This window comes from Megalopta genalis, chromosome 5, assembly GCF_051020955.1.
Source record: "Megalopta genalis isolate 19385.01 chromosome 5, iyMegGena1_principal, whole genome shotgun sequence".
Taxonomy (NCBI): Eukaryota; Metazoa; Arthropoda; class Insecta; order Hymenoptera; family Halictidae; genus Megalopta; species Megalopta genalis.
The window spans coordinates 5,937,845-5,962,994 of record NC_135017.1 but is presented as its reverse complement, the minus strand read 5'-3'; the positions used below and the strand labels follow the sequence as shown (position 1 = coordinate 5,962,994).

Genomic DNA, 25,150 nt, shown 5'->3' with positions numbered 1-25,150 from the left:
TTCAGCTTCCCTCATTACCACCATTTTTTCCTCTTTAACGTAACTTACATTTTATTTTTCAAAAGTATCACTCGACAAACTCACGGGTTCGCAGTATAAAAAATATTCTCTTATATTTAACAAAACTATTCGAAATAGAGATAAAACTGTTCTGATCAAGCTACTCGCAAAATGACGTATCCGCCACTTTCTCTCATCAAACCTGCCTTGTAGCTTACGCCACAACCTTCATTCTCAATTAAATCAAAACAGCTGCGCTGCTTGTCCTAAAACAAACAAGGAACTTCAAGGCGAAACGATTACATTCAATGTAAAGTCACTCATCGCCCGTTTGGTGAGACCGTAATTTTAAGTTCTTTCGCTTCACAATTTGCTCTCGGTGTCGTCGCAGACCATAACCGTGTTTGTAGCAGCCCACTTCTCCTTAATCGCTATGGATTCTTTCTTTGGTTTGTGCTTCAAGCTCTGCACGCCCAGATAGTGGTCCTCTATTTCCTTGAGAGTCCTACCCTCTGTCTCCGGCAACACGAAGTAGAGTACAAGACCACCTAGGATGTTTATCAGACCGTAGAAGAAGAAAGTGCCAACCAGAGTCATTCCGTTCATCATGTACAGGAAGGTCTTGTTGGCGATAGAGGTGAAGATGTACCCGATGGAGCCGGCAGCTCCTGTTCCACTGCTTCGCACCTGGTCGACAATTAGAAAAATGCTTTAGTACAGCTATGCGACTGAGGCGAGTCATCGTTTTCGTGGCAAACCGCAAAGATTACCTGCACCGGGAAAACTTCTCCGGCAAGTATCCATGGCAGTAATCGAATACCAACGTGAGACAGGAAGGCTGAACCGATCAGTAAGGTGGTAGGCAACCATCTCAAGCTCTCTCCATCGATTATACCATTATCGTACAAGCACCCATAGATGGCCGCTGCACAAAAGCAAAACGCAGTGCCTCCGATGGATAAAAAGTTTAACTTCCGCTTTCCGGTGAAGTGTATGGCGAACACACAGATCAGTGTGCCAAGCAGTTGCGCTAGACCAAGGATCACTGCAGCTGTGTACTGATCGATAGGTGCGTTTAGCTTTTCGAACACAAGCACGGCAAAGGTTTGCAGGCTTATGGAGCCGCCGAATGACCCGACGAAGAAAGCCCAAGTGACCAGAAGGAAGGGCATGTAGAAAGTTCTTTTCTTGAACTCCTTCCAGACCTTCGGTCGCGTCTCTGCCGGTTTGTGAACCACGTGGCAGATGTGCTGAAATTCTGCCTTCACCTCGGCCGGGCTCACCCAGCCTCTGAGCCAGCACAGAGCGTTCTCGGCTCTCTTCAATTTACCTTTGGCTGGAACATAAAATCAATTGTATACGAGTCAATATTTTATTTCGGGTTCTTATTGTAATTCAATATTTTATTTCGGGATAAGGAGTCTATCGTGCTGAGATAAAAATGTTTTTAAACGATTGTTCAGGAGATACGAATAAGATCCGAGATAAGCGAGTTTTTCTAATCTTGCTTGTGGAAATCTTTTTTATTTTTTTAGACGTTGACCTGCCGTTTCGCTAAACTGAACCAGACCTCGGGAATTGCCAAGAGAGAACTAAGCTCACCAGCAAGCCAATATGGACTCTCTGGGACCAAGCAGAGAGCCATGAGGCAGATCACTGGATACGTTAAGTTGATCAGGGCCACTGTTCTCCAATTAGTCAGCTTCCCACTCAACATCTGGGTGAAGATACCCAGAATAACCGACATGCTCGACGTGGCGGACAGCATGCCACGTAGATGAGGCTGTGTCACCTCTGCTACATAGGTCATCACAGGTGCCTCGAGTAGACCACCGGTTAAGCCTGACAAAGCTAATGCGATGAACAGCATAGCGGCGCTGGTAGCATAATAGAAGATAATCCAAGATATTATAAAGGGTATGTTGATTATCATCATTGTCTTCTTTCGACCCAGATACTGCGACACTGGCCCACTAACGAAACAACCAATGGGCACCAGGAAGAGATTCAAGCTACCTGTACAGATTATGAACACGCAATTAATACAAAATACGGTGGCAATATGTTGTTCAAGGTTTTAAGAACTTAGGTCCTTAAAATTAATTATTAAAACCAGTTTTAGGAACGTAAGTCTTTAAAATTAGTTATTAAAACCAGTACTAGGAACTTCAGTTTTTTAGATTAGTTATTAAAATCAGTTTTAGGAACATAAGTCCTTGAAATTAGTTATTAAAACCAGTTTTAAGAATTTAAGTTTGTAAAATTAGTTATTAAAACCAGTTTTAGGAACTTAAGTTTGTAAAATTAGTTATTAAAACCAGTTTTAGGAACTTAAGTCTTTAAAATGAATTATTAAAACCAGTTTTAGGAACATAAGTCTTTAAAATTAGTTATTGAAACCAGTTTTAAGAACTTAAGTTTGTAAAATTAATTATTAAAACCAGTTTTAGGAACTTAAGTTTGTAAAATTAGTTATTAAAACCAGTTTTAGGAACTTAAGTTTGTAAAATTAGTTATTAAAACCAATTTTAAGAATCTAAGTTTGTAAAATTAATTATTAAAACCAGTTTTAGGAACATAAGTCTTTAAAATTAGTTATTAAAACCAGTTTTAAGAATTTAAGTTTGTAAAATTAATTATTAAAACCAGTTTTAGGAACATAAGTCTTTAAAATTAATTATTAAAACCAGTTTTGAGAACTTAAGTTTGTAAAATTAGTTATTAAAACCAGTTTTAGGAACTTATGTTTGTAAAATTAGTTATTAAAACCAGTTTTAAAAACTTAAGTTTGTAAAATTAGTTATTAAAACCAGCTTTAGGAACTTGAGTCTTTAAAATTAGTTATTAAAACCAGTTTTAAGATCTTAAATTTTAAAAATTAGCTATTAAAACCAGTTTTAAATCACTTCTTGTTTCACTTGAAAAGTATTTGTAACGATATCGCATGATCGGTTTAGGTGGTAATTCTGTAACCCTGGCATCTGTTGTGTAGCTCAATTAGCAGACTCACTGATCCATGTTAGTTCCTCCATGTTAACTGGGATTTCCGAGTCCTCCTTCTGCAATTCCGGGATCAGGATCGTGGAAAATCCCAGTGTGGACCCAAAGGTCAACATCAGAAGGTTCTTCGCGCAAACTGCTGAACATTGTGGCAACGCCTGGCGAAACTTCGATATTGTAGACACGTCGGCGTTACCGTTCTGCTCCACTGGCAAACTCTTCTCTCCATTCCTAAAAGGCGAAAATGGCATCGTTTATTCTGTAATAACATTTATTTTTCAAGCAAACTGCCTTCTTAGGTTACCTGGAATATCTTACTACTTAAGAAAAATCTTGCCACTTTTAAGTGCCCTGCCAATATTCAGACATCTTATCTTAATGTTTCGTTATCATTAATATCATAATTAATGATATTAAATACAAATATTGTACGATCAATAACATGATTGGTAAAATGTGATAAAATGAATAGAAAATCGAATAATAAAATTATATATAATATGTATAAGAATACAATAATTAAAATTATAAATCGAAATATTGCTAGAAAGGTAGTAAAATATAATTAATAATAATATTTAAAAGTAACAATCATAATATAAATATGTCATAGCTGAATATAGCAATTACAACAAAAAATGTCATTATTAAGTACAGTCAAATTAAATATAATGAAATGATCATATTATTTAGAACATATTAGTTCTCTCAAGCACAGTAAAAAAACTTTCTCCGATGACGTAAAATTGTACAGGTAAACATTATCAATTCTTTGGACACGCTAATTTCTTAGGAAATTTTTAAAAAACGATGAGTGTTTTGTACAGTGAATCGAATCGGTTAACTGAGAAGATGCCTCGAGACCATCACTCAGTTTTTTTTTCTGTGGACAGACCACTGTTCTGGTACCTGCCGTTGACACGGATCCTTTTGGCGTGAAAGGGTCCTCCTCCGTTCCGATTTGTCGCGATTGCATAAGCTTCGCTGCACTATGTCCAAGGTTTGCGTAACCCAGCAAACCAGTTTGCACAGGTAGCTCTCAACTCTCAAGTGAACTCAATGTTTATCCTCCTCGAAAAGATTATAATCTCTTTCTCTCACTTTCTCTCTCTCTCTCTCTCTCTCTCTCTCTCTCTCTCTCGCTCTCTCTTCGATAATTCGATCATGATTCAGACTGTAATCTATCCCATTAATAAAACTATTTCAATCTAAGAGAAATAATTTAAAATATTCCATTGCATTCTAAGTGAATTAATTGACAGGAAAAGTAACAGAATTCCGAAATATATAAATTCGAAGGTTTTCACACGATTCGAAAATTTCTTGCGCACAAACGTCGTCAAACGTTGAAATTTAATTTCAAACTCATTACAATGTGCTAGAAACTTGTTAAAGTAGAAAACTATCTGTTACAAATATAATCTGACTATACTAACACGATCTAAATTAGTAAAATTTTCACAGGTTTCGATGAATCTTAACGCGCAAACATCCTCAAACAACGAAGCTCATCTTCAAACCAATTTCAACGTGTTAAAAACTTGTTAAACTAAAGAAATCGTATATTAAAATGTAATCGAACTATTCTAACAATCTAAATTAGTAAAATTTTCACAGGTTTCGATGAATCTTCACGCGCAAACGTCCTCAAACAACGAAGCTCATCTTCAAACCAATTTCAACGTGCTAAAAACTTGTTAAACTAAAGAAATCGTGTATTAAAATGTAATCGAACTATTCTAACAATCTAAATTAGTAAAATTTTCACAGGTTTCGATGAATCTTCACGCGCAAACATCCTCAAACAACGAAGCTCATCTTCAAACCGATTTCAACGTGCTAAAAACTTGTTAAACTAAAGAAATCGTGTATTATAAATGTAATCGAACTATTTTAACAATCTAAATTAGTAAAATTTTCACAGGTTTCGATGAATCTTCACGCGCAAATATCCTCAAACAACGAAGCTCATCTTCAAACCAATTTCAACGTGCTAAAAACTTGTTAAACTAAAGAAATCGTGTATTAAAATGTAATCGAACTATTCTAACAATCTAAATTAGTAAAATTTTCACAGGTTTCGATGAATCTTCACGCGCAAACATCCTCAAACAACGAAGCTCATCTTCAAACCAATTTCAACGTGCTAAAAACTTGTTAAACTAAAGAAATCGTGTATTATAAATGTAATCGAACTATTTTAACAATCTAAATTAGTAAAATTTTCACAGGTTTCGATGAATCTTCACGCGCAAATATCCTCAAACAACGAAGCTCATCTTCAAACCAATTTCAACGTGCTAAAAACTTGTTAAACTAAAGAAATCGTATATTAAAATGTAATCTAACTATTTTAACAATATAAGTCAATAAAATTTTCACAGGTTTCGATGAATCTTCACGCGCAAAACGCCACAAACACCGAAATTCACATTCAAACAGATTTCAATGTGCCAAAAGCTCATCCAGGATAAAAGGAATCATGCGTTACAAATGTAATGCAACGATTCTAAACGATTGTGTTAATACAATTTAACAAACAGTCTCAAACATGAAAATTTGAACTGCAAACCCACCTCATCCCACGGGGATTTCCACTTCGCTGGACACTGACAGCTAAGTATCTCCTGCACTTCCCAGTGACCTCTCAATTTATAGAATTTCTGCGATAATTGTTATTTTACCTAATCATGCTGCTGCCACGCGAGAAGCGTGACGACATCGCCTGCATACCCTTAATCCTTCGACGGTTTTATCGAGGATCTCCGATTAACGGATTTCACCGCAAGCGGATGGGACTAGTTTCTTTTTATATTTTTTTTTCTTTTTCTATTTTTTCCTTTTAGTAGGGAGTGCCAGGAGAGGAGACAATGCACTCCTGTCGGGATTAGCGCCACGATGTGATAAGAAGAACCCGTGGACTAACGTTAATCCATTAATGCGCGACGAACGACGACGATTTGCTGCGTCGTCGTGCTCGTCGATTTATCTCACGTTCAATTACTATGCTAACGATACTTGAAATTCCTTCGGGCTGTAAAGTGTTCGTGTACAAAAATTATATCATTTTTGTAATCGATGTTTATAATCGCAGAATTATCTTCGGATATTAATGTGAAGTAATTCGTTTGAAGATTGCACTTTTCCATTTTAGATTAAATTAGATGGTTCTGAACATCTGATCATATTTAATTCGCAGTATTACTCGAACTACAGTAAATTCTCCCTAATTGACGCTCAGATTGTGCAAAAGAAACAGTGTTTAAAAAAAAATGTCAGTAAAATAAATAAAAATCATCGACTTAAGATAAATGAAATTACTGAAAATGGTACTTTTCAAGAAGCAACTACGTACACAGTGCTGCTTGAAATAAATAAAATATTTCTTCGGCCATGTTCTATTTATAATAGCATCGTAACAAAAATTATATTATTGCAGTATAAGTATTTTACTAAAAATTGCACTACTGCAGCGTAAATATTTTACTAAAAATTGCACTATTGCAGTATAAATATTTTACTAAAAATGGTACTATTGCAGTAAAAATATTTTACTAAAAATAGCATTATTGCAGTATAAATATTTCACTAAGAATGCCACATGCATCATAAATATGCCAGAAAATAAATATCACAATGCTATTTAAAATAAATTAAGTCTGAAAGATCTAAACACATTTACCAAACAGTTAATTTAATCGAATGAAAATGGTATATTTAAGTGCCCACACGATACAGAAGCTTAATTACTGACATTGCTTAACAATTCTACATACATACTTTCACTTGTGCACCCGATTAGTATACCATATTTTGGTATCAACGGGAACAAAAATATTCCTACCTGTCACAGGCGTAAAAAAAAGACAGTAAACACGTAATGAGAATTAAGCTACGATAATACAGATAAATCGAAAGCCAGAAACTGTATTGAAACAGAGCAGATATCATTTTCTCAGAAAATGAGATTTCTACTGTTTCAGCATAACGTTTTTAGCACAAAATTTATTGCGCAAGAATTCGAAGAAAAGTATTAATAATACCGTTTGCAATGACTCGTTTGATTACGATTAAAAATAGTTCGAGCGAAAATTAAAACTGTTGGTGAAAAGCGATACTTGACGGACATTAATAGCCGTAGATAATAGGATTAAAGTTAAGTGATGATGAGCGATGCAAGAAAACTGAAAGACGGATATTAGCGGCTTCGCAATTTATTTTAAGTTTCGCACAATTTTTCAATTCAGCACTATTTTCTGATTTAACATAATTTTCTAAGTTAATACGATTCTTCAATTTAAAACAATTCTTTAAACTATTAGAATTCTTCAGTTGTACAGAATTCTGTATTTCAACGGAATTATTTGGCTTAACACGAATTTCTAATTGAACATAAAATTTCAAGTTAACGCAATTTTCTAACTGAACAAAGACGCTTTTAAAATTTGAGAAAGTTAAAGTGCGACTAAAATAGTCAAATATTGACACTGAAATTTCCCCAGTGCTTTGGAAAATTGTTTACAGTCGTTCTAGCGCTGTTTGATTAGGATTGTTTTACAATCCTTTCGCGCAACCAAGGTTATAAAAATAATCGTTTTATTATCACATTTTCAGCCACAATATTAAAGAGGAAACAATTACGCAATTATGTTGCCAAGGTTCCTATTCTTTCCGATAATAATCGACATTTACCATGGTCATTTCAATGATCGCCATCTTTAACCGCATCCTTCGACCATTGGAAAATGCTTTTAGCACAAACACAAAAGATACCACATGATAGTAAAATCGATTATTAACGACGCTGCTCGATCAAGTCAGGTATCTCAGTTGCTCAACATTTAATTGTTCAACAACCAGCGTTCTGCGCTCGATTATGGCAACCCGACATGATCAGGAAGCGTATATTAGACATTCTTTGATCGAATTAAAATGACGAAACAGCCGAAACAAATTTTTATACAAATAACCGATCGGTTAACGATTGAACGTTGATCAATTTGCGACGACGTCGCTTCTCATTCAAACCGCGATAAAACGGTAACAAACGAACGTAAAACGACTTTCTTGGACTCGTTGCAAAGAGAAATCTCCAATCTTCAAGCGCACGTAAGTTCCAATCATAATCAAAATTTATCAATCGCTGTACAAACGATCAAATCTGAGAAACTCTCAGAAAACTAACATTTTCACTTCGCCGCTCAAAATTTAGGGAAAACAGAATTTTAAAAAATAACCATTTCAGGCCATCAAAAAGTAGAGACTTTGGCCTTTCAAATGGGATCGGACAAAGTGTTGTATGACTTTTTTTACCGGAAGTTATGCGCGTTCAAGGATGGACGTGCGCTAGTTTCGCTGTGGCGCGCGAACGGTAAGTTTATGTTTTAAATGATTGTTGTGCGGATTGTTTGGGGAATGTTTAACGGTGACAAGCGAAGAGATAGAGTCGGTAATTGTTGAATCGCGGGCTTAAATGTCACTCTAGCCGCGTCATTGCCGGGCGATTAAATGTTTAAACGGATGCCTCGATAGGCTGCTTCCTCGATTAGCGTCTGACAGAGTACAAACATCGCGGTGCAATCTCTAAGCCGTTGTTAAGCTAGGATTCATAGAAACGATTCTAATATATGCGGCTTATCTCGCCGCCACGTGATCGGCTATCGATAAGGGAATCGACAATGCAAAATGCAATTGCGGATCGAAACAACGTTCGATGAACGGCTTCGAATGGAAACGGTAAAGAATTCGTGAGGCGATCGTTCGATCGCGAGCGCGAGCATGGAAAATCGCACGGAGGCATAATCGAATTCTTTACGCCACGAATAACTGCACGATTTCTACTTTGATATACAGTAATTTCTCTCTAATTCGCGCTCAGATTGCGCACAAAAATGGGCAACTTGGGAAAAGGAGATACAATTTTATTCGAGCCTTGTGTCTCGTTTTTATTAATAATAATAATATAATATAGTGATAATAATAATAATAATAATATAGTAATAACAATAATAATAATAATAATATAGTATCTCCTCTTCCAAAATTGTTCGTTTTTATTTCCAAGCTGAGCGTCAATTAGAGAGAATTTACTGTTTCTCTTATAAGATTTTACGTTTATTTTTATTATAATGTACAAAATATACAAATATATGTATTTGTTACAATTTCTTACAATTAACTATGAAATCAATTGAAGAGATTATTACGATTTCCTATCGGTTTCCCAAATTTATTCAATTTTCTGTGAGCGTTCTAATAATACTCTTGAAGGGGAGTGTACTTCTTACATTTAAATTCTCCCTAATTGACGCTCAGATCGTGCACAAAAATGCACAATTATAGGGAGAACTTACTGTACTACTTTCATCAGATAACTCTATAAATATAACGTTACAAAGTGATTAGTAAACAGCGGACTTCATGCATTCATTGCAAAAATTAATAAAAAAAAAAAGAATAGTAAAAATATTGAAAGAATTTAAGATCACTGTCACATTATTTGCGATCGTTTAAAACTATAAAAAGATGAACTACATTTTTATTTAGCACTAGTTTCTTGCAATTGCTGATCAAAATTTTGTATTTTGCATAAAGATCCGCTGTCCGGCGATTGAAAATACATAACCTTGACATAACGTCATGAAATTAAAATTTTGAAATTAAAGTTCAAAACATTTGATTTAAGTGCACGTTTTAGAACGCTAAAATATGGTAAATTCTCCCTAATTGACGCTCAGCTTGGAAACAAAAATGGACAAATAGGGAAGAGGAGATCCGATTATTCGAGCCTTGCGGCCCGTTTTTACAGTCACCGATTTTCAACAACTATAAAAACGAGCCGCAAGGCTTGAATAATCGTATCTCCTCTTCCCAAATTATCCATTTTTGTGCGCAATCTGAGCGCGAATTGGGGAGAAATTACTGCAACTAAAACATCGATACTGTTGAAACTCAAAGGCGATTTCCAATGTTGCGTGATTCACAAACCGGTATAGAAGCGCGAAGGTAGTTAATATTAATATTTAACACATTAAGTGCCGAATATTAACTTGAAAAATGCACATAATATCAAAGTCACTTAATTAATGAAACCGAAACTAGAAAGTGATGAAAATGTTCCACAGGAAATATTAGTTCAGCTATTTTGTATTCTACAAATCCTAGTGACATTCAACTTGTTCAATATATTGCAATAAACATGAATTTCAAAAACCTGGTTAAAAATTAGTGTCACCCTCGCGCGGCTCTGAACGTATTAACATTAATTTAAGATTTGATTAATTTATCAATTCGTTAAAATTTTTAATCAAATCGCTTAAGTGACAAAAATATATTTGAATGTTGGAAAATTTAATTGAACGGAAAATAAGTTGTATTATATAAAAACTTGATTTTAAAGAATTTAATCGATCGTGTGATCACGAAAATTTGAACATTGAAAAATTCAGCGTTAAAAGATTCAACAGATTACACAATAAGTTTCAATATTGAAGAATTGAATATTGAAAAACCTAATGTTAAAAAATTCAATAAACAATGTAATAAAATATCAGGATACTTGTAAGACTTGCCGTCGAGTTCGAATACTTTGCCAATCCACCAGTACAAAAGACAAACGAAAATTGTCAAATGAAAACACTTTCCCTATTGGTCTAAAAGAAAATTTCAGATATCTAAAAAATTTTAGATATCTGAAATTATATATACAAAATAAATAAATATACAAAATATCAAAGAATAATTTGAAAAAGCATTTTGCATGACAAAAACATTTTCAAAGATGTGTACATATATCGAAGCAAACATAATATACAACAAAAGTTGATGCTTTAATATGAATCACAATTTTCAAAAAAGTCTGAACATTTTGGATTTCATAAATTCTAATACGACCGCCGACAGCTACAGTGCAAAAGAAAAAAATAGAACAATTATGCACACGAGCACGTGTCACATTGATAATCTCGCGCGAACCGTAATTAACAAATCTGTTAATCGCGTCTGTAAACACGAAATTGGGTTATCTTGATAATTTCGACGAAAACCAAGATTCATGTTGACATCATTAATCAATTGTTGATAGTTCGTCGAACTTCTTATCTGAGCTGCACACGCGCTCTAACAGATGAATTAATGCAATACGAATAATTGCTACTTCTGAATTGCATTAGTATGCGTGGAAAACGTCGCGTGAAACGCGATTCGCGATAACTAGATGTAATAGAGATGTAATAGAGACATAATCAAAATTACGTGACACTTAGTTGCCCAAGGTCTACCAGTCTACAAACTGACATTCGCGCGAAGAAATGCATACTGCATATTTCCGTATACAATTGGAGCACGCGCGTGACTCTGTTGAAAGTCGTTCCACCTGTTTATTGTCTATAAATTGTGGCCTTATTTTTCACTAATTATTTCCTTTAGATATTGTCAACTATTTGTTATTATATGTATATGTATTGCTTTATCTTAGTTGTTACTTAATTCATTGTTTCAGCATACTATTTCTTTCCTTTTATTGTTTACTTTATTGTATATTTTACTTTGTACCTATCATTTATTTTACATTCTATTATATATTATTTTGTAATTATTAGATTTTATTACCTGCTCATTGTTATAATAATATACATTATATACTTCAGTAAACATTTTTGTTTAGATTACTTCGTACTTTCCGTCACTTATTGTTTATTTTATGGTATATTTTATTTCGCACCAGCCATTTATTTTACATTCAATTGTACATTATTTTTTATTTATCAGATTTATTGTTTTGTCCCTCTTTTCTATTATACTGTATTATTTGATATTTATTATTTACTTTCAATTTTATTAACCCTTTGCGTTCGAGAGTTTATTTAGGTTTGGCCTAACGAATATCGCTTCACGAGTCTACTCCTAGTCCTTTGTGCGCAATTATGTGCTTAATTTATACTTTATACAATTACTTTGTACACTGCATATCTGCTACTATAAAATTTTCAATATTCAACGTTTGAATTCTTGCATTTTAAAACGTTTTTAATATAAAACGTTTTCTTTTTATTGTGCATCTAATTCAAGATTTTTTCAGTTCTTGAAATTTTAAATTGTGCAATAAATTTGTACAACAAAGTGTTGCATAAAAACAAAGTATTGTTAATGTTATATTACATAAGAATACACGACGAACATTTAACATTGTAATGATTACGATAAAAAACAATGTACTAAAAAACTGTAATTATCCGTGTTTCTATTTCTGTAAAGAAGGACGAGGCTGTCGATCACTTATACTGTGGGGAATTACAGACATTCTTTTCACGGAATTAATTCACCTGGAACTCTCGAAAACAATTATCTGTGTTATTTCTTTATACATATATTTCTATAGTATTACTTTCAACTAATGTAAAATATTCTATATTGTTTCTTTAATTTTATACAATTTATGTAACAGAATTTTCGATTTTATTTAAAAAAAACAAACAATTTTTATTCTAAAAAATATAATTTTTAGTTCAATGAGAGAAAGAGAAAACGTAATTTTTATTCCAAGAAATATAATTCTTAAATCTAAGGAAAGAAAGACAAACATAATGTTTATTCTAATACAAAATCGAGAGTTTACGTTCTACCAGAAATTGAAACGAAAATTTTTAGCTTAATAAAAAAAAGAAAAAACATAATCTTTATTCCAACAAATATAATCCTTAGCCCAATAAAAAAAAGACAGACGTAATGTTTATTCTAATAAAAATCGAGTGTTTACATTTTACCAGAAATTGAAACGGAAATACTAAACTTCACTACTATTTACTACTATTCACTACAATACTGGAACCATTAGAAAACATTCGTCAGATCGCGTTCAGATAAGTGATAAAAATATCTAAAAAGAATGTGTCGAACGTCGATGGAAAAAAACACTGATAAGACTTTTATTCCACATTGTAAAGAACTGTGTACGTTGGTGAACAATCTGAAGATTATTTGACTAATCCCCCGATTAACAGCCTATTTTAACAGTAGCAATAAAAATTTCGTCAACAAATTCAATTTCGTTGGAAAAACCTGGTCACAACTTCGTGAAATGAAACATTGATTCACAGTTGGTATTCGAAAACAACTGGACATCGGTAACAATAGCCCGCTATGCCACGTACACAAACATACTGTCAAACAGTTAAATCATTTTAACAATATTTAATTTTTGATTGCTAACGCTATCGGTTAGTCAAATACAGCAGGATTTTCCTTGTGCACTTTGTATGCTTAGGCTGAAGACCATCTTACTTAGAAAGTTAATATAATCTTTTTAAATGGTATCTATCGTTACCATTAATGTATCACATGATCACGTTGCATAAAGTAGAAAAATTGAAATAAAAATTTACAAACCTGCTTGTTTCATCGTATGGGGGTGATGTCTGAGCCATTTTGGACGGACTGGTACCAACTGGTTGCACTTCAATCTGCCTTCTGTTTCCAGATACCTCAAAAGTGCATATTTTACTTTGTTTTCAAGTGTACTAGAGTTTTATCGTAGGAAAATCTTCTGAATTAATTGACTCTTGACCAATGATTAATCAAATGCTTCTTTGGATTACTTCCTCTTAAAGTTTTCCTTAAGCACAACTAATATCTCTCTTCAGATCTACGTTATTATTATCTCTTCCTTCCAAATCAACATGCATTGAACACAGAAGTTTCTTCTTTTTAGATTCATAATCTATACTCCTCTCAATGTATCCTTCTCCATGAGCTCTTAATGTACCATCCACAGATCTGCAGCTTTACCTTCAACATTTCACTAAAAGTAGCGATTGCTGGCTAATGATCGCCGCCAAGGATACGTAATGGTCGTTCCTTTCTACAGCTTCACCTTCGTTGACCTAATCTGCCTTCGAGTCGACCAGAATCATTTATCTATCTCTTCAATACCCATCCACAAGGACTGCAGATAGCTATCGCTTGTATCTTCAATATCTCATTAATCCTCGCCAAACCTCAAATCTTCAAATTAAGAGTGATCAAATCAGTGATCACGATCATTATTTCAGACAGCAAAACAATAATATCAATCTGAACTGTCAGCTTTATCAGTCGAGCATTTTTCCATTTTCAGAACTGTAAGAGAAAGCTTCTTCCACCTTTTAAGACCTACAATTTTAAACTTCTGATTTCTGGTCGAGCATTCTACTCCCTTTTCTAGTTTCAGAGCTGATCCCAACTTGGAAACTGTTGATCCTCCTGGCAGAGTCCAGATCCTTCGAGCTGGGTCACTCGAGGGAGCTTCTTTCTTTTCTCTTTCCGCTTCCGGAACCGGTACCCGGCCTGGAAAAGCTTTCTCTTCCCTGCTGGTCCCAGATTCCTCGAGTTAGGTCCTCCCTCCGGCAACGTCGGCGACAAAGGGACAACTCTGCAGGTTGGTGCCGCAGGAAGACCAAGCTCGAGTAGAGTTGGTCCTTGTTTGGAGTTTAGTGAGCCACTGAACGACCAACGAAAGCGAATGCCCGCGTGCCTTTCAATCACCTCCTCTTTCTCCACCACCTCCAAACACATTTGCACGAGTTCTTTCGTGAACGCGACGCACTCGTGATCCCCCTTCTGTACTCCAACTAGACCTGGTTCTGTTCGTCGAGGAGTGACAGTCGTGTTTGGGTAACGATGCACGGAGCGTGCTGCTGTTAATCCTCTTTGCGAATTGACGACATTTGTCGAACGAGTGGAAAATTGTTTACCGATGAACCGAGCATTGTGTGTGCACGAACGCATCTGTGCGTTCACCAGTCGCGTATAGATGATTAGGGATTATTTGCAGGAACAGAAACTCGTACAAGCGAGACGGTGCCCGGTGCGCTTAGGTGAGTTCCCCGAGTCTGGTGCCACGAACGCTTCAATTTTCTACGGTGTCGACGGCAGGGGCTTGCTCTGTGGAGACAAATATTTGTTTCAAATTGATTTCGTGGGAAGAACTTTTCATTCGATTGGTCATATACTTTCTTAGATCTCAAGGTTACTGATAGCAGCACACATATTTTTGTAAAACCATTGACACATGTTCTAATAAATATTCGCTGCAGGTAGACAGTAGATTGATGAAAAATACTGTACTGTTTCTATGTAATTACATCGTCATTATTTCTGACATAATTCGAGACACTAATTTCCCTCTATGAGAAGCTTATCTTCTCAAAGGATTATACCGCAACTGACCCTACGATGTAATATAAATATTCATACGATACACTTATCCGGCGTCTATATCAGATATTCTATGTTTAACTCGGAGAGACACTATCAGATCGTGGCTGTTTAGAAAATGTCTCTACTTCTATTATAGTGCGATATTGTTTACGCAAAGTGTACTTAAAGTTGACTCATTCTATGCTCTAGGGATAAATGAATGAATTACGCGTTAAAAATAGTGCAATATCGCTGCATTAAAACCAATATAGCATGGATCGATTTCAAACAGATTTTCCTTTGTATTCCCTCTGTTTGCAAAATATACAGAACATTTATCACTAGAAAGTCGTACCCTTGGACACGATTTAGATAAGATGAGCGAGTTTATCAGCCATGCTGTCTGCTCTGAACGAGTACGTACTTACATCCTTGTGTGACTCTAACATGATCGATCGTACTTGTAACATGATCATACTCGTCGAAAATGATCGAACACTCGAGTGTAATAATAATACACTCGTATTTAATAATCACGTTTCACAATGTATATTAAAGCATTCGTAATTTTCATTAAAAATATTATGCCACTATGAAAGTCTAAATCGGCAAGGATTCTGTAGAAATGATAAATCCAGCATAGATAAATCTAGAAATAGATAGTCAATATAGTAAATTTTCCATTATACTATTATTATTTAATGTACTTTGACAAGTGAATAATAACAATTTATTATTCTATGTATATATTATATATAATGGCAACTTTATATTATGTATCCTTAAATAATAATGATTAGATTTTTTGAACAAAATTGGTGTCATATTTTTTTTTTATAATGTCATTACTGTTACATATATGTATAGAAAATATTAATTAGAAAATATGGTACTGTGTATCTGGGGATTAGAGGATTCTATGTTGCTGACTTATAAAAGATTAAAATTTGCATTGTCCATTACGCACGACGCCTAATCGTGGAATTATACTATATCTGATACATCTTCCATTGATCTGTTATCTCCGCATTAATGAAACGATTCCCATCGTTCTATCTTCCATCGGAACAAGCACCTATAGGAAAGTTCTACTAATCTAAAACATTGTTGATTCTCGTTATCGACTTCCATCTGCTAAGACACTCTCCGTGCTTGATAGAATTTTTTAAATTAATTACGATTTAACTATTAGCTTGTAACTGTGACCATTATTTTCCTTCAGTATTTAATCTGTTTTAATCTTTGCTGGGAGAAAAGGAGAGGACGCAAGATATCGCAAATTTTGTTTACGTTAGCTAAAAAGCAAAAACAAATGAAGATTTAGTAAATGTGAGAATTTATTAAGGATGATATATCTGGTGTACGACAGATTTGCACTTGGTAAATTAATTAAATAAATATAAAAATCACACGGACTCCTAAATTAGCCAACCAGCTGCGCCGTTAGAAGCACTTACTTTTTTTTACATTTTCTTTCTCTAATTTTCCTTTTTTTTGAGATACTTTCTTTCGTCAGTTAACTTCTACTCACACAAGCGTGTCACGACCCGATGTGATTTGCAACTTTGGTTAAGAAAAATATATGTATATGTATATATGTATATACAATAATATATGATATATATTATACTTAATATATATAATATATATGTATATTATATACATATGTATTAATAGATTATGATCGTGATCGTGATCGCGAGCACTAGTTACCTCGAACAGGGTATCAGAAAATAAAAGAGACTTGTCGATACAAATCGTCTTACAATTCAGTCTAAAGGCATATAGATCACTATGTTGTAACATTCATTTCGCAACACTCATATTAAATTTCTATCGCAAGAGGAGTGCCCTAAGATTAACAGGACATATTTCTTCGCACCCCCTTGGACCCTTGTTGAGAAGCTAAAAATGGTGATGGCAATTCTAGTCTCCTTTCCCTTGATGAATCGTCAGAAATTGCATTGTTTCGTTGGAAGCTGTTCTACTATTTATATCACATTATTGGAAGCGTAGAAAGTTTGGGTGTAATGAAGTCGTACACTGAACTTCAAATACGACAGTATCTAGTCAATTCAAATTTTCATTCGAATACCCATTTTGATTCAAATCCAGCTAATTATTAGGAGACTCCTCTGCGTGACATTAGACACTCTTCAACAATATGATTCTACATAGCTTCTCGCGTGGACACAATCAAAACACTACATATCCCACTCATCCCTCGATGTGTTGTGAAACGAAAATGTATTTTATACACACTCGTAAGTCTTACTACAATTACACATATAAAATAGGACCCAAAGTTTGCTCAGCGAGGAGCAACGATTCTCCTTACAAAAATAGACCGCTGCTAAAGCTAAACAAGACTAAGCGTTTAGTACGGGAGGTGACAAACGGTGAAGTTTCGAATGCAAGTGTTAAACTTAACAGTACATACAAGTCTTACGGGGATGAACTTGGATTGTCTGGTTCATCCGTGGCTGAAGATCAACGTTCTAAACGATAGAACATTTAGCGTACTGTTAATTTGAGTCTCCTTCTAAATTACGTAGAACTTCCTACGTGTTAGAAGACTGAGATCCCTTCCTTCAATGTGTATGTTCGTAGTCCTTTACTGCGACACTTCCCTGTTTAGTTCCACTAAATAGGGATTGGTATAAAGGCACTCTTAGACCGTTACACGTGTAACGAGATGACGCGTGTACAGAGACATTTTTACTATACAATAAATGTAAAACGTTCGTTAACATGCATCGTCACAAACTGATACACCAGGCACATACATTGCTCATTGAAATTCTAACTACTAGCCTTCCTCGTACAAGTCAAAGTTAATTAACATCGCTACTGTACTTGGCTTTACAACACAGAAGTGAAAATCCAGCACCTCCGTGTCTTATAGGACAGCACCGGCTCAACAAATGCAACTTCTATCTATCATAAAATTGACCGAAGCATACCGAGTTGTCCTTTAAATCCTTTACGTAGGAAATTAATATTCCTGAATCGCGCCGCGAAATGATAATCGGATATTTCCGAATGTAACACAGCCATACATCCAAGACAGTGAACAGAGGCACCACCAAGATGACTCGGATTAATGAAAAATATCGTTTCTGATATCCTCTATCACTGTCCTCAACATTATATTCTCCATTTTTACAGTGCGTTCCAGCATCCGTACTCGCATAAACAATTTGTCTCGTGAACTGATTAAAAACTATGTATTCCCATTGCCAAGGACAAGCGTAGTCTACTCTCGCATATGCTCACTGTCTCAACGGAGTATAAATATTAAGGTGTAATCATGACATAGTCGTTCGTGTAAAATATTCTTATTAAAATTGTGTACAACCGCTTCAAATATAAAATTGTGTACGTCGTGTAAAAATTTCTGTCCCCAGGCGAAGTGCGGAACACTTCCCTCAAGTATTAAATAAGGAAGAAAAAACGAGAACAAAAAAGAAAAAAAACAGCTATGTACAAAGTGCATATACAGATCTTAGTCTAGCTTGTCAGAGACCAATGGGAATCTAATTATCCGTAACTGTCGCCCGAAGTCACAGACCACGCTGTCCCTTAACGCTAACATTTGTTTCACGAAAATACAACTATCTTTGTGACCCAGCCTCACTTCACGCACAGGTTCTCCTGTCCTTACGTCCCACACTACTAGCGACCCCTGAAAGTTTACAGGTCACAGATTATCATGGTACTTGACGATGGCGTAAACTTCCAATGAATAAACTTCGAGTAAAAGTTTGTAATGATAGGAGAATAGTTACGTACCTGATTACTAGTGATGAGTAGATGATGCGTTAACATGACTAACTGTAAACTATACGCTGATCTGTGTGCTGGAAGAGTGTGTAGTAAGTGTCCCTGAAACCTTTCCCAGACACACAGCCTTTCATCAGTTCCAATGCTTATCACATAGGACACAGAGCATGTAATAGCTGCCACGGCACCATCATGGGCCTGTATACTGTACATGCATGTTCCTACGTTAACAAAGAGAAAAGATGAGAGGTCTTAATATGTTAGTTTATGAACTAACAATGAGTACAGTTTTGTCTACTTTTGTAAACTTTAACAAGTAACTATGTTTGCATGCTTTAGTAGAACGCGTACCAGTCAGAAGATCCCAAACGCATAGTAGTCCATCTTGAGATCCGCTACCGGATGTCATTGGACTCATCCTGTCGATAAAAAGACAGGATATGGGCCCACAATGTCCATGAAGTGTGTATAATGGCAACTGATCCTCTAACCTAAGGCATAAAATAAAATGAGGTAATGTTTGCAATTAAAGTGCCGACAAGAAACATGGACATCATGTACCTATACACTTTGAGAGTGTGATCTTGACTACCGGTCAAAACGCGGCCACCCTCGCTGTCAAGCACAGTTATTGCTTGTTGATGCACTCTATGAGAACTAATTTTTATGCAACGAAGGTCTTCTTCGGATTGCATGATGTTATTTATATCCATAGGTGAGCCAGCACTTCCCGTCCTAACGTGAGCTATAAAAAGAAGACGGTGTAACTCGAAGAGTAGATGATATAATAATGCACTTGCAAACGAACATACTTCTTCTGTACGAAGTGAAACCCCAATCAATTTGTTGACCCTCGCTGTAACTCTCCAGTTGCAAAAAGTCAACGGAGCCATTCAATTTGGCAGCTACAACTCGGCTACCGACGAATTTGACTGCGGATATACCAAACCCGGATCCGTCATCGAACAGACACTGAAACGTTAGTTGTTTTCAATCTCTACGAAATGCTGATCATGCCGAGATCAATTTTGAATTGTTACTTACTTTAAACCTACCCGTGGTACCTTCCCAAAATTCTAAACTTCCGTTAGCGCAACCCACTACTATCAAGTTTTCTTGGTAATCCATACACCAAATAGGGGACACTTGTGAATATTGTACAGTTTTATCTGTGCTTAATGAAGACGCACTACCCACTAAGTGAGATGTGCTCAATCTACTGCTAGGCATACACAATTGCTCTGCGCTTTCTGACTTCTGCAGTTCGTCTATAGACTTATTGTGTTTTTCGAAAAGATATTTGTACTGATCTCCAAAATCGTATCCTTGTTCGTAGTTTTGTTGCGTTGGAGTTGTATGTTTCATTGAAGAGAATTTGATGTTGATCGCTGACTTCAGATCAGGAGTATCATAAGCATTGTCCAAACTTCTGCGCAGATGTATCTTCTTCTCTAGGTTGTATTCGTTCGCCTGATACTCATACTCTGATGTGTTTCCCATCGAGTGTCTCTTACTGATAGTGTTAGTATGTCCCCTATGCATGTTGCATAAACCAGGAGACGATTTTCTGTAGTTGACCGCTGAGTAAAGTCCAAAGGAGTCAGTGCCTTCCATTTCTCCTCTCGAAGGAGGCGAGCCACTCTCATAATCTGACATCAATTCATCTACATCTGTTGCTGCTTGACTCAAATTCTTTTTTGGACTACTGAAAAACTGTTTCCTATCTACGTGAGCCAGTTGTTCACCGGAAGTCGCATCCCAGACTCGTATGTGCCCAGCTAAACAAGTGCTAGCAATAGTGTTACTGTCTGTAGCAATGCACTCAACTTCTTGCGTGTGCCCTTCAAGGACCAATGGCAACGCTTCCAGAACTAGCTGTGTCGAGGAATCATGAGCTTTCTCTGGCTGATGCCAACTGGCCCTCCATTCAGCGTAATTTCTTGAACAGATACATCTATAAAGTACGACCATAGTGTAAGCAACAACGACGACGCTAATAAGGCAAAGTACTGCGGCCAGGAAGATCTCCATGGGGCTTGATGGAATGAATGGTGCATCTGCGTTAAAACCTCTACTCTCAGATCTACTTGGTAGCTCCATATCTATGAAAGTTACAGGATTCATTCAGCTTCCAAATTTGAGGATTGAATCATTTTAATTCTAACAGCTATACTAACCTGAGAAATCTAATGGGTCAAGAGCCGCGGTTGCGAGGTTCTGCCATTGGAAATGTTGCACGTCGTTGGGATTGCTAATTTGTTTAACCAACTGTGGACTCACAGCGTGAGATAGTTTTACTGTTGGTAGTATAGTTATTCGTCCACCGGCCGCAGAAATATTGTACATGGAGAGAACCGAAGACCAGTGATAAAATGATAAACGATTCCAAGGCGGAAAATCCACTGGTTTCAATTTGTTTAACTCTTCCGTAACGTTATTAGTTAGATCATCCTGTTGTATAAGAATATTTAATGAATTTAAAGTAATGTATCTTTAATATACATACATATGTACTAATGTACTTGTGTCGTGTTACCTGTCTATTTAAATGATCTGGGGCAATGGTGGCCGAGGGCATTGATAATGGTTTCATTGTGTTTAATTCGATATAGTTGTTCAGTGACTGAGGCTTGTCTAGAGTGTATCCATCAATCTCAGATTCTGATTTCAATGTGTCACTTAAATGTATGACATGTTCAACGATGCCTGAATTATAAACAATCATGCTGATCCAGACAACCATCCATACCATAAAGGCACGTTGAAATATTCTCGTCCTCGCCCAGAAATGTACTATTCGCAAACGTTTTGGAATCTTGCCCAACGTGTGAGTGTTCTGCGTGTTTGGAGCTATCACATTTGTTGGACCATTAGACAGGCCATTTAGTCTCGGGTGTGACTTCGATCGGAAAATGTTCGGCTTTCTATTCGTTATGGTCGTTGTAAACTGTTGTTTGCGCATAGTGGGAATATGTGGCATATGGAATCTAGAGGTTTCGCTAGAAAGCTCTGTGCGTTTAATGTCGATCGCGAGAATGGTCGAGAAAAAGACCATTTGCAGAAAGAAGTCATTGACCAGCCCGACAATGGCGAATATACAAAACTCTTGTATGGCTGGTACAAACGTGAACAAACCAATTGTCAGTATCGTCACTTCTGTAAGTAGGTTCTTAGTAATGGACCAACCCTCTTTGGACAAAGCCTGAGCAACTCGTATTTTTACATCCAAGTGTGCTGGAGTGCTCACTACACTTTTGGTTAATACCAATACATTTTCTAGTCCTACGATAATCACCAGATATGGAAATACCTCCTTTCCACTTAAACTTAACGTTAAGCCAAAAAAAAAACATACACCCACAGTCATGGACAGTGAACCTATTACTGTAACAGTTGCGCTAAATGCTATCCCAATCTTTGACTTTATCAATTCTATTTTCCTCACAGAAAAATAAACATAAAAGAATAGGGCGTTGAAAGTCATCATTAATGGGAAAAAATCACTGTAATTGAATTCTCCAGGATATAAAATATGTAATGTTTCATCAGTGGGTATGTATGTTGCGTTATCTCCTTCTATTTGATGAAGGTGATAATAATTTTTCAATCTGTGGTGTAATCCCTCAATAAATCTAAAAATTAAAATAAATAATTTTACACCTCTGAAAAAAGGAGAAGCATTAAATGATCAGAAGTTCCAAAATTAATTACTCACTCATGATCATAGTCCCTTAAGAAAATAGTTACTGCGTATTGCAATATTCTTTGTCGAAGACGAATTGGATACCGTTTTATACCAGTTTCTTTAAGATTCATTCCAAACATTATCTCAGCTAAGCTTACTTTACCTTTCTGTAGATTCTGTAGTGTAAAATTCATTCTAATTATTATTTTCCTCCAAGCACATGTAATGCACTATACTCTAAATATCTGTACCTGATACGAATATATCGTATTTATCAGATTTGTATCCTGTGCGTATAACTCTATGCTTCTTTGCCATAGATTTGCAGGTGAAAGAACAAGACAATTATATTCTGGCAACACTTCTGGCTTTTTACCATTTCTTTTTTTAACAGCTTCAATGTGTAAACAAACTTGTCCAAGTGTTTTGAGTCTACAAGATAAGTGAAAAATAAATAAAACACAAAAATCATTAAAATCAAGATTATGTATAAAACTTACGTTTCTGGATGCTGATAATTTTGTATAATCTCTAGTAGATTAAAAACTTCATAAAGTGGGCCCCGGAATGCATCCATCAGAGTTAACTCTTCTGTCCATGGAATAACTCCGGTTCTTAATACCACTTGTTGCACATAGAACACAGAGGCCTCCGTATTGTTTTCAGGTACAAATGTATGATTGATTACAGTCCTTGGCGCATTGCCAGGCATCGGCAAATTGACCAAAGGATAGCTAAGCACAAAACAATTTTTCATTCACGATGTTTTTTCCCTTCGTTCTCCATGTAATCAAATTTCAAATTCTACTAACCAACATAATAACATTATGGAGATTGCCAATGAAATAATAGCAATAGGATGCGAAGAGCAGACCAGGCCGTGAGAATAGTACAGCCCAGCCACCCTATCTGGCAGACTACGGAACATTTCACCTTAAGGCTGTCTCATTGTCGTATCTCACAGCATGCAGATAAACATATTGTTTGGCGATTGACCTACGAACAGTTCGCAAAACTCTGTACACTGACCCAAGAGCTATGCTCTGCCAGGGAGTGAGTCGTATGAATCAAATCAAGGTGGAATACCGGTCAAAGATGAATCCAATTGTGTTTGATAAACCGGAACGCATGCTGGCTCGAGCACGTATACTCGACATTGGTCGCATGTGCGACTAGATTTCTCTTTGTAGACACAGAACAAAGGTTACACAGAGTCGGGTAAAACATCCAGGAGTTTTTCGCGTACTTATCAGTGACGTTACGCAACTGACACATCATTCAGTCCGTATTTTCGTTAAAAAGAGAGTCGGCGAGAGGCGCGGGCCCGTTACGACGTAATACGCGCGTTCGCGTTCGCGTGAATTAATGACGCAACCAACGACAATAAAAGGAACGATGATACGGCGATGCAACGAAGAAACGCGCGTCGCGGCCGCCCGCGGCTAAATCTACAGATCCAAACGCAACTTACGTGTGCGCGCACTAATTATATCATTCCTCGGGTAGCCCTGGTCCCGCTTTACATCGTGGTGCCACGAGACACGTCAGAGTAACCGACGACTCTCCTCGGGTTGACACGGCCACTATTAAATAAGCATCGTCACGGTTCTTGTCACACACTCCCACAGGAATTACTCCGGTACGCGCCGATTTAGGGGGCACGAAACAAAAGGCGTCCACCACTCGCGACCCTCGAAACGGAGCGACGAACCTGGTGCACCATGAAACGTGGTCGTGAACTAGACCAGAGCCTACGCGCGGCTCGTTTTTCTAGGTTAGGTTCAACCTTTCGCCGCGCACATTCACGCGTAGATATCAGTGGGAATTGATCTGACTGGATCCGACGACCAACGACAGCCGTAAAACAGGCATCGATCACTCACACGTGCTCCCGATCGCACGTCATTCCTCGAGCGGGCACGCACAACCAGCACACTAGCAACCGAGAGCTCCCGATGATCACCGGCGACGATAGAAACACGACTTCGACACGGAGCAATCGAACGCCCGGCGTAAATTCCCCGAGTGCACTGGCCGGTTTCAATTTAACTCGCGCGACACTACGCGCGGTGCTAATTTATTTTTAAACGGTCCGGACGAGCCTCCGTGTCACGACCAATCGTCAGGTGGCATTAATGTCATGCGACCCTGCGCCGCGCCGCTCCCTTGGGGGTTTTTCACGTGGCCGATGATTTTTCTTGATCGCTCCTCGTCTCGTTTCTTCGCCCGTTTCGAATAGACCGCCAAACCTTGCAGGAACTATGATTTTACAGCTTTTCTCTATTCTGGCTATTTTAAGACCGTTTCAATCAACTTCATTCTATCACTAAAACGAAAGATTGATCGGGGATGGTGTTTGTATTAACTGAAAAAAAGTCGTAGAAGTTCGAGTCCGAAAACCGCATTCCGAGTTAGGTTTATATTTCTAGGAATCCTCGAGTGGCGATATAATGATACCGGCATGTTATTAGTCGAGATATCGTACTCGTAAAGAGCTTTTTATTCGGT

At 36.6% G+C, this 25,150-nt stretch overlaps 2 protein-coding genes across 3 annotated transcripts; both read right to left on the bottom strand.

Moving 5' to 3' along the window:
* Positions 1-23: 23 nt before the first annotated feature.
* Positions 24-14,795, bottom strand: LOC117222625 (facilitated trehalose transporter Tret1). The gene is made up of 5 exons (XM_033474419.2): positions 13,387-14,795; positions 3,011-3,231; positions 1,603-2,016; positions 771-1,336; positions 24-687 (listed from the first exon to the last, which is right to left on the bottom strand). Exons 1-5 carry the CDS (start codon positions 13,422-13,424, stop codon positions 364-366), a joined length of 1,563 nt encoding a protein of 520 aa, XP_033330310.2. The 5' UTR covers positions 13,425-14,795; the 3' UTR covers positions 24-363.
* A 1,698-nt stretch (positions 14,796-16,493) lies between these two features.
* SCAP (SREBP cleavage activating protein) lies at positions 16,494-24,948 on the bottom strand. Of its 2 annotated transcripts, XM_076522332.1 has the most exons (14): positions 24,114-24,948; positions 23,729-23,824; positions 23,455-23,638; positions 23,143-23,376; positions 22,894-23,074; positions 22,673-22,818; positions 21,494-22,589; positions 21,135-21,408; positions 20,002-21,059; positions 19,770-19,929; positions 19,519-19,702; positions 19,309-19,448; positions 18,967-19,178; positions 16,494-18,859 (listed from the first exon to the last, which is right to left on the bottom strand). In XM_076522332.1, the coding sequence occupies exons 3-14, from the start codon at positions 23,568-23,570 to the stop codon at positions 18,680-18,682; spliced, it is 3,981 nt and encodes a 1,326-aa protein (XP_076378447.1). In that variant the 5' UTR covers positions 23,571-23,638; positions 23,729-23,824; positions 24,114-24,948; the 3' UTR covers positions 16,494-18,679. The 2 variants fall into 2 exon arrangements, with proteins under 2 accessions (XP_076378447.1, XP_033330324.1); XM_033474433.2 differs by lacking the exon at positions 23,729-23,824.
* Positions 24,949-25,150: the final 202 nt, after the last annotated feature.

Coding starts and splice junctions, on each gene's coding strand:
- SCAP (XM_076522332.1), bottom strand. CDS start 23,570: ATGTTCCGTAGTCTGCCAGATAGGGTGGCTGGGCTGTACTATTCTCAC. Junction 21,060..21,134: donor TGACCCATTAGATTTCTCAG/GTTAGTATAGCT, acceptor TAACTTTCATAG/ATATGGAGCTACCAAGTAGA. Junction 19,179..19,308: donor CGTTTGGGATCTTCTGACTG/GTACGCGTTCTA, acceptor TTGTTAACGTAG/GAACATGCATGTACAGTATA.
- LOC117222625 (XM_033474419.2), bottom strand. CDS start 13,424: ATGGCTCAGACATCACCCCCATACGATGAAACAAGCAG. Junction 3,232..13,386: donor CCATACGATGAAACAAGCAG/GTTTGTAAATTT, acceptor TTCGCCTTTTAG/GAATGGAGAGAAGAGTTTGC. Junction 1,337..1,602: donor GAGTCCATATTGGCTTGCTG/GTGAGCTTAGTT, acceptor TTTATGTTCCAG/CCAAAGGTAAATTGAAGAGA.